This window comes from Mastomys coucha, unplaced genomic scaffold (genome assembly GCF_008632895.1).
Source record: "Mastomys coucha isolate ucsf_1 unplaced genomic scaffold, UCSF_Mcou_1 pScaffold13, whole genome shotgun sequence".
In the NCBI taxonomy this organism is placed as follows: domain Eukaryota; kingdom Metazoa; phylum Chordata; class Mammalia; order Rodentia; family Muridae; genus Mastomys; species Mastomys coucha.
The window spans coordinates 34918738-34928398 of NW_022196895.1; the positions used below are offsets into that span (position 1 = coordinate 34918738).

Consider the following 9661-nt stretch of genomic DNA (forward strand, 5'->3'; position numbering starts at 1 on the left):
TCCTCCTCCTCCTCCTCTGCCTCCTATTAGCAGGCACACATGCTATGATACACACAAGGGCAGCCCTGTGGAGCAGATTCTCTCCTTCCATCTTTACATGGGCTCTAGGGATCAAACTTGGGTTGCCAGGCTCACACTGCAAGCACTGTTAACTTTGGAGTCCTCTCGCTAGCATTTAATTCAATGTTAGAGAGAGAAGGAGGGACTGATAGTAATTACAGAGTGAGTGTGTGATTGCTAGTATATGCTTGTCCTAGGGAGTGGCACTATTAGGAGGTGTGGCCCTGTTGGAGTAGGCGTGTCACTGTGGGCCTGGGCTTTAAGACTCTCATCCTAGCTGCCTGGAAGTCAGTATTCTCCTAGTATCCTTCAGATGAAGATATAGAACTCTCAGCTCCTCCTGTACCATGCCTTCCTGGACACTGCCATGCTCCCACCTTGATGGTAATGGATTGAACCACTCAACCTGTAAGCCAGCCCCAATTAAATGTTGTCCTTTATAAGAGTTGCCTTGGTCACAGTATCTGTTCACAGCAATAAAACCCTAACTAAGACAGAGTGCATGTTGCATCTGTTTGTTTTGGGGGTTTTTTTTGTGCACGAATAACTCTGTGTGTGTGTGTGTGTGTGTGTATGTGTGTGTGTGTGTGTGTGTGTGTATGAGAGGGAGGGAGAGAGAGAGAGAGAGAGAGAGAGAGAGAGAGAGAGAGAGAGAGAGTAATATGCTAGGGAACAGAGTACTTGTTCCTAAGTCTCACATCAGAGGCCTTAAAGATATGTAGTTTTTTTTGACATTGGACCTAAAATTTTGAATAAATTCTTAATTTTTCCTGTTCATAATATCTTTTCCTAAGCAGAAGCATGTTAACTTGATAACAGCAGTGTGATCTCACATACCTTATACAAGGGAGAAAAAGCTCAAGTCATGAAGAGTACCTGCAAGTTTCCAGATCACTCCCCTTCCTGAGACCTAGAAAATCCCCCCTCTTGCCTTGTTTCCAAACAACGTGAAAGTGTTTGTATCTTAGCTTTTCTCATTAGCCTTTAGTATCTCCTGTCTGTTAGTAAGATGATGGTAGAACAGGAAGCAGCTGTCTCCTCTGGATGTCATATCAGGGATTCTGGATTTCACCTCAGGGATGCCCAGTGTCCTTAGAGAGATGCTTAAAAACCTGGAGACAAGTCACCCATTAATACAACATTTATTAATATTGATAAGGTGCAGAGTGTAATACAGTGTGGGCGCAGGGTGAATGTCAGGCATCATCTCCATCAGAGCCTGCTTTGCAGCCAGGGACCGCAATTGCTTTAGGCAGTGTTGTCTTTAGAGCTGAGGATTTGGGCTCCACTGCCTTCAACACAAAGCAGGGACCTCGTCTTCAATGGCAGCTGATGTACCAGTTAGGATTTTTGTATGGACACACTGCTGGCCATCAGGGGAACCCCCCAGTTCCATCTCCAGTGTGTCACTAACTGTCAAAAGCCCACATGCTCTTCACAGTTCGTAGTGAGTGTTGGACACTGTGTTGCAGTCAGCTTGGAATTGAGAGCATGCAGGAGGCACGTGACAAGCAGATGGTCTCGGGACTTCGTTATGGAAGAGAGTACACAACCAAATGTTCCTATGATCAATGTTCCCAACAGCACAGGGACAGGCTCTCTGCTTCCTTTCTGCAAGATCCAACAGCTTTTCCCCCCACCCCCCATGTGAAACTAGTCCACTCCTCTGAGAGGACTAACATTGAAAGTCCTGGGTTTCCTTTGCAAAGCTTGCCTCTATCTCTTTGTTGGGGGGTGGGGTGGTGCTATCGACTGGGGGTGGTTTCTAGAACACGCTGTTGATTCATTAAGAAACTATGAAATCCATGTATTGACCTGCCTGAAAGAAACAATCCACAACATCTCTCTTTACCCCAGGGAGAGGACAGACATTATCCCCAGAGGCCATATTCGGTGCCTAACACACATTGGGTCTGCAGTATATGGTGAGCAAATACACGAATTGTGACTAGGTTGATGGTTAAGGCTACAATGAACATCATCAGTGCTTTGAGTCCCTGAGGCCTCAGACTCCATTTCATCCTTGTGCAGTGGTTTTTAATTTGTCTTGGTCAGTGTTATACTTGTGTTTGGTTCATTTGATAAAAAAAAAAAAGAAAAACTACTCACTATTCTAAATATCATAGATTTCATCTCTATACTTTTCCTGGCCAGATCTTCATATAAAGATATGGGAAACCATACTGTATTATCAGTGTGCCTACAATTTACTAAAACAAAACAGAACCATGTTATTTAAGTTATAGACTTTAAAAAGTCATGAATCATCTTTTTTTTGTTGTTAAAAAAGCAAAGCATCATTATGATTAAAGAGAGAGAGGGAGAAAGAGAGAGAAAGAGAGAGAGAGATACAGGGCCTTTCTACATACCCCTGGCTTCCCAGAAACTCACTGGGTAGACCAGGTCGGCCTCAGTCTTACAGAGATCCACCTGCTTCTGCCTCCTGTAAGAACATTATTCTTAACCATGTTGTGAAATAATTCCGTTTAGCTCCTCCATTAACACTCTGAACTCTTAAGAATGTCATCAGATGTGACAGTGTTGTTATAAGGACTTTTGTCAGCAAATAATTGCTTTAGATCCCCGTCAAACAAGTGAACACTGCCATCAGTTTCAATCCACAGCCACCATATCATTGGTTTATATTTTTGAAAAAGTGTGTGTGCATGCATGTCTGAGTGTGGGTTTGTACCTGTGCATGCAGTACCCCTGGAGGCCAGAAGAGGACATCACGTCTCTGGAGTTGGAGTTAGAATTGGGTCTGAGCATCAGGATGTGAGTGCTGGGAACTGAACTCCTGTCCTTTACAAAAGCAGTGTGTACTCTTTACTGCTAAGCCATCTCACCAGCCCCTAGATACCTATTCTTAAAGCACAGTAGAAGGCAAAGAGGAAAGGTCTCATGAATGAATGCAGTGTGTTAGATAACTAAGCAGCTTTTACGTCCCATACTGTTATTATTCTCTGTGGCTGATTGTGAATCCATTTAATGCCTTCAAGCTACATAAAATGCGACGAAAAAATAAGTCTCACAGTATATTGAATTGGGATATGAAAGGCCTTCTCATGGCATTTGTGTCCTATGTCAGAGATGAATAGTGTTTCTAATTTGCTGGTCACTTGGGCCAAGTTTACTTTAAGGAGGAAGCCAGTTTAGAGAATTAATGGTAATAGAAATGGTCTCTTGGGAAAAAGCTTTTCGTGAGGTTTAACATTTTCTGAAGTATGGTTTCAGTGACTTCTAAGTGGGCATTTTATAGGCACTGGGCCAAGCTGTCTTGAAACCATGCTTAACTACTATGGACACTGCCTGAATGAATATTGGGGAAGGCCAGGCCTTGGAGGCAAAAGAGGGTGAAGCAGGAGCAACCTTCATTTGAATAAGCTTTCTCCGGGGCTGTTCTTGAAAGCATGGGGGGGGGCGGGGAGAAGCCAGCAACATCTATGGGACCAGGGGGCCTTTTCAAAACACAGAACTCCCCCACGACAGCCCCCCAAAGTCAGGTTTCATATTCATACAAATGAATCTGAATACAGATGGTACATGGGCCATTTGGGACCATTGTGCTGGGACCCCACAGCCTCAGTTTCATGGTGGCCAAGCACCTGGTGACATGGTCTCGTTTTTTTTCTTTCCTCCTCCTCCTCCCGTCTAACATCTTCCTTTTTAGAAGCTAACACCCACAGCTGAAGGCATCCTTCCTGTCTCCTTGCTCCTACACCCACTCTTCAGACCCCAGATCTCTGTGTTTGCCATTACTAAGAAACCATTTCCGGGGGCTCTTTCCCTGACTGTGGACGTTGCCTTGGTAACTTGGTAATAGCTGCTGGGCTGTTCATCCTGACTCCCCGTGGCTGAGCCATGCCTTCTTACTCTGTTCTGAGACCCCATGCTTCTAGGCTGTCCACGGAATCGCCAATACTCCCTTTCCGTTTTAAGTCTTGTCTGTACATGGGGGTGGGGCGAGGTATGGTGGGGGGATTTTTTTTTTCTCTATTATGAAATTCCTTAAGTCTCACTATCAGTTACTTTACTGATATTTGTGAGGTGCTGGTAGGGCGAAGGGTAGTCATGCTAATTGCCTGGGTTACTCAAAACGCTCAGAAGGGAAAGGAGCATGCAGCTACTGAAAGAACCCACTTCTTAGACCCCCCCTGGATGCCTCACATGGCCCCCCTCTTTGCATCATGAGGTCCAGCTTGTAGCAGGTGCCCCGAGGCATCCGGGTATCCAAACCCAGACCTAGACTGGCCAGCCAGTTGTCCCCTAGAGGCAATTTGGTCCCTGTGTTCCAAACTGTGCTAGGGTGGTGGGGAAGGGTTCAGCAGAAAGGTGAACTGGCTATTTAGAAGCTCTGCTTACAAATTCAGGCTCTGTGGGCTGAGGGTTAGCGCAGCCAATGGTCAAGGGAACATGGTAGGGTCCACCAAAACAGGGAGCACCCAGAACAGACTCCTCTAGTCAGAAGATACAGGCAGGGGCAGAAACAAGATGGCTTTCTGGCCGTAGTGAGTCCGAGGACCACGCTTGCAACTCCCATTCTTCTTGAGGCCCACAAACCAGTTCTTCTCCGCATGCTTCTTGGACGTGTAAGTGTTATAATGGTTTTCTTCCAGCCTTTCCAGGAACAGGCATTCTTCATTTGGTGTCTGCTAAAAGGATAGAAACCAGGGATGGGGGGAGCATAGTTAGTGAGTGCTGCTCACCTGTACGAATATCTGAAAATTTCTTTTGTACTGGTGATTTTTCACTAAAAGGCCGGGGGTTTTGCCTCAGAATCACTATGAACATGAATACTAATGTAAAATTTGCCCTGAGCATAAAAACATATACTGGAGCTTCATTGTGTTTCTATTGTAGTTTTGAGACATGCCTTGAACTCCTGATTCTCTTCCATCTACCTTGTACAGGCATGTGCCAATCTTGCCTGGCCATTTAGGAAAAGAGAAAATAATTTTAATTATTTTAATTGTTCTTGGGCTATCTGCGAAGACTATTATACTGGTTTTTAAATTTTTCATTGCATATGTTTATGTCTGTGTGTGTCTGTGTGCATGCATGTTTGTGTGCATAACTCATATACCCACTCATGTGTGGAGGTCAGAGACAGTTGGTGTAAGTCGGTTATACATGTGGGACCTGAGGAAGTTGGTGTAAGTCAGTTCTACATGTGGCACCTGAGGATCTAACTCAAGTTGTCAGGCTTAACACAGCCTTCCTTTACCCACTGAGCCATGTAGCCTGTTCACGAATTGTACTCTGAAGAATTCACAAGGAACCCACGGGACGAAGGGTGAAAGCACCTGTCACAGAACCTAAGGATCTGAGTTTGATTCTGAGGACCCACGTGGTGGAAGAAGAGACCCAGCTTCCACAAGTTGTCATCTGATCTTCACCTTGTGCCATGGTACACATCTCTCTAACCCTGTCTTCTGCTCCTCTGCTCCACTACACTATATATACATAATACACATATATGTATATGTATATATATACATATATATACAAATACATATATATGTGTGGGTGTATATATATAAATTTAAAAAACCAACAACCCACAACTTCTTTAAAATGGAAAACCCCCAAAGCCCAGCACCTACATACTAGGTACCTGTGGGCATTTGTTGCTTGCTTGCTTGGTTGGTACAGAGACAGAGATTAAATGCAGGACCTTGTACCTGCCAGGTCAGTGCTCTCCGACAGAACTGTTCCCAGCTATCTACAATTGTTAACAGTTAACAGTACTGTCCCCTATTTTATCAAACACATAGAATGTATAAGGACCTATGGGTATATGTTCATATACCTACCATATACCTATTTATATATCTATAAAGGTCATATTCTACTTATCTGCTGTGTTTTTTTATTGTTGTTTTTGTTTTGTTGTTTTATTTTTTTCAAGGGTTTCTCTGGACCTTGCTTTGAAGACCAGGCTGGACTCATAGAGATTCATCTGCCTCTGCCTTTCAAGTCATGGGATTAAAGGCATGTACCCCCACACCCAGCCTTAGCTACAGTTTTAGTACTGGGCGATAAACTTATGAAAATGTATTCAATATCCCTACCAAAGAAAAGTGAAGTTAAAATATTAATGACCAGGAATGGTGGTGAACACGTTTATTCCCAGAGTTCAGGAGGCAGAGGCAGGGAAATCTCTGTGAGTTTGAGGCCAGCCTGGTCTACAGATCGAGTTCCAGGACAGCCAAGGCTGATTAAATTCCAGGACACAGAGAAACTTTGACTCTAAGAAGAACAAAATGAATCAGAAACTCCACAAAATTTAATCATTGTCTGTTAGTTATAATATCTTTCTGAGTATGGTTTGCAAATAGGTATCAAAATTTGAAACATGTCTCTCTGTCTCTCTACCCCACTCTCCTTTTTCTCTCTCCTCCCTCTTTTTTCCAGTACTGAGAATTGAACTGAACTTAAATCTCCCCATATACTGGGCAAGAACTCTACACCAGGCTATATTCCAAACCCTACAACATGCATTATTGTTGATCCAACAATTTCACTTCTAAGACACTATCACTACAAGGCAATTGAATGAATGTAAAGGCCTATTTTTGAGGTGGGTTTTGAAGTACTGGCTATTGTGGCAATAAATATATCTAAGATAAGGTGATCAGTAGAAGGGATACAGTTCCCTCCTCACAGTGGAATCTGGTACAACTGTAGGCTTATTGAAAAATTCCAAGAGTATTAATAATATGGTTTCATGGAAAATGTTTGTCAGCTGACAGTTTACCTACAGTCTGTCTATTAAGAGGGAAAAAAACCCCAATGTTTCAATTCTTTTATTGCACCAGATTTTGGAATGAACACTCTCAGTTTGGGTTTAAGGCAGCGATGTGGGAAGAACTCTCAGCTTGGACACTGTCCTTTGGATGACCTGCCCTATCGAACTGTGCCTTCTCCCAGTCACATGATCCTTATGGACTCTTTACCCATAGTTGATTTGTGATTCCCATGGTTTATGATCAGATCATTCATTGTTCTTTATGTGTGGGCATGTTTGTTTTATTAAGGTATAAGACCGACCGAGCAGAGAGGTAGAAGCCCATTAGCCTTTATGGTCTTGTCTCTCCCTTTATACACAGAGCTTTGTGGATGATGCCTCCTTGTTACCTAGGAGTTGGTTAACGGAATTCTTCCTTTCTTCCTGCTTGGGTAGGAGCCAGACTCCTGCTAAGCAAACAGCTTACTACTGAGCTACATCCCAGCCCCAGAGTTAGCTTTTATTAGCAAGGCACTATGCAACAGGAAGTGTTGAGCTTCTTATTCATTTATAGTCTAGGGAAATGACACCTGGGTGAGACATTGTGGACCCTTCTGGAACAAAATAGGATATAAATATAGTATTTAATTGAATGACTCTGCCTCTGGAGGACCTTGGTCCAGACACTAGTCCTGGGCACATTGTTGAGACAGAAGGAAGGAGGAGGGAGTAGACAGCTGTCATGGGTTGTCATGACCCTGTAATAGCATCACCCTGTGAGGGCCCTAGGTGGGTGTCAGGCCTGTGTTCCCTGAGGATGCTAAGGTGGGGATGGTCACGTTCTGCACCTGTTTTTCTCGGTCACACTGGTGCAGCCAACAAGCAGAGTGGCTGAGTCATGGGCGAGCTGGCCAGCCATCTCAGAGGTGCTGCACCCTTCAGCCAGGCTTTGTGTCTTCTTCTGCACTTGGCCCAGTGCTGGGGACATGTTCCTCAGCTCTTGATTCGTGCCTATTGTTGTGATTGTTTCTATTTTTATACTTAGCACACTTTCCCCCAGTTACTTAGGTGACATACGCTCATTGTAGAAAATTTGGAAACTACAGGAAGCCATTAGTGTATTTTAAACCCACCCACTTACCACCCCTGTAGATGACTGTACTAATTTTCAGTTATACAGTGTTTCAAACTAAAGTTTTCAAAATAAAAATACCCCTTCTATCCAGACCAGAATAGATGCATGCCTAAAACTTGTTCAGGGCATGAGGTAGAGACTTTAGCTGTGTTAGAATATTTCTTTGTCAATTTGGTCAAGACTCTTAGGTATGACATGCTAAGACCATATTTGGTGACTTACAGTGATGGTCTCAGTTGATATAAGAGAAGAGAGATTTTTTTTCCCCTAGAGCCTGAAGGAGACTGGTTTCAGGTATTTCTCCCTCAACATTTGTATTCAAGCATAAAATATTAGAATAAATGTCAAAATTAATTTCAATTTAAAAAAAAGCCCAAAGCCGTGCCATAATCTTTATGATATAGTGAGTATGTGGGGCACACAAGTTGCTTGTTTGTCTTAGAGGCGTTGCCAGTGCAGTGTCTCTCAAGTGCCTGAAGATAGTGAGCAAGTTCTCCTTGAACCGTCTAAGTGAGGTTGGTACTGTCAGTAGCTAGAGTTTCACAGTGGACAACTTTCAGAATAGGAGAGGCATGTGCTTCATTTGTGAGTCTAAGAGGGAATGTTTGATCAGTTGACTGATTTGATGGTCGATTGGAAGAACTGCCTTAAAGTCTATTTCTTTTTTTTTTTTTTTTCGGTTTTTCGAGACAGGGTTTCTCTGTAGCCCTGGCTGTCCTGGAACTCACTCTGTAGACCAGGCTGGCCTCGAACTCAGAAATCCGCCTGCCTCTGCCTCCCAAGTGCTGGGATTAAAGGCGTGCGCCACCACCGCCCGGCTAAAGTCTATTTCTTGTGTGGCAGCAGTCACTGCCCAATTCTAACCCCCTGACGGCATCTTCTCCCATGACAGGATTCCACCTCCTGCCCTCTAGTGGGCCATGGGAGAACTGCACTGTGTCTGCACTCAGCGGACTTCTTGTGCCTGTGCTGCATTGGCAATTTGATACCTCTAAAGGCATGACCAGACTAAACTTGCCCTACAGACTGCCTTTTTGTAGGCATCATCTTCCTGAAAGGGAAGGACTGGGTCACAAATTACAGGCAAGATTCTTATAAGTCCTCAGATACAGGGAAGGGAACACCGAATTCAAAAGCTTTGAAAGTCGGTTTGACCTCTCTCTGCACAACTCTTGGAGCAGAGATGCCCAAAGGGGTCACCCAGCTTGCCTCTATTTCTGCCCCTTTCCCACCAAGGCAAGGTTTACTCAGTCAGACCAGCATCGAGCTCTGACTCCAAGAAGGAAGGAACACATAGAGACTAAGAAACAACTAGATACCATTTTTCCACTTGGCTCTTTATCTTTACAGGCCATTTAGCACCTACAGATGAATGTTAAATTGAATTCCTAAAATTTGTTTAACATTTTAGGTGATCCTGGGACGGAAGACATTATCTTCAAATTTTAATACAACTGTTTTTTTGTTTTGTTTTGTTTTTAAACTTTCAGGGACTACAACTTTGATCTTTATTTAAAAAAAAAAAAAAAGCATTATGAGCTTGGGAGATAATATACACAGTAAACCTAACTTCAGCCAGGCACAGTGCTGTGTTTGTCCTAGCACCGGGTACCAGAAGACCGTTGGGCCCTGGGGTTTCCTGGCTAGCTAGCCTAGTCTACTTGGCAAGCTCTAGGCTAATGAGGGACCCTGACTTCTTCTTCTTTTTTTTTTTTTCTTTTAAAAGTAGACATCACCTG

General features: G+C 43.6%; 1 protein-coding gene across 4 annotated transcripts in view; it reads right to left on the reverse strand.

Moving 5' to 3' along the window:
- Nucleotides 1–1186: 1186 nt before the first annotated feature.
- The window catches only part of Fgf1 (fibroblast growth factor 1), a 91164-nt gene continuing 82689 nt past the window's right edge, over nucleotides 1187–9661 (reverse strand). For 3 of the 4 annotated variants that reach the window (XM_031365548.1, XM_031365549.1, XM_031365550.1), the window contains one exon: nucleotides 1187–4712. In XM_031365548.1, the coding sequence (XP_031221408.1) occupies nucleotides 4518–4712 (195 nt within the window). In that variant the 3' untranslated portion in view covers nucleotides 1187–4517. The remainder of the gene's footprint in view (nucleotides 4713–9661) is intronic. The other variant, XM_031365551.1, reaches the window with a different exon arrangement.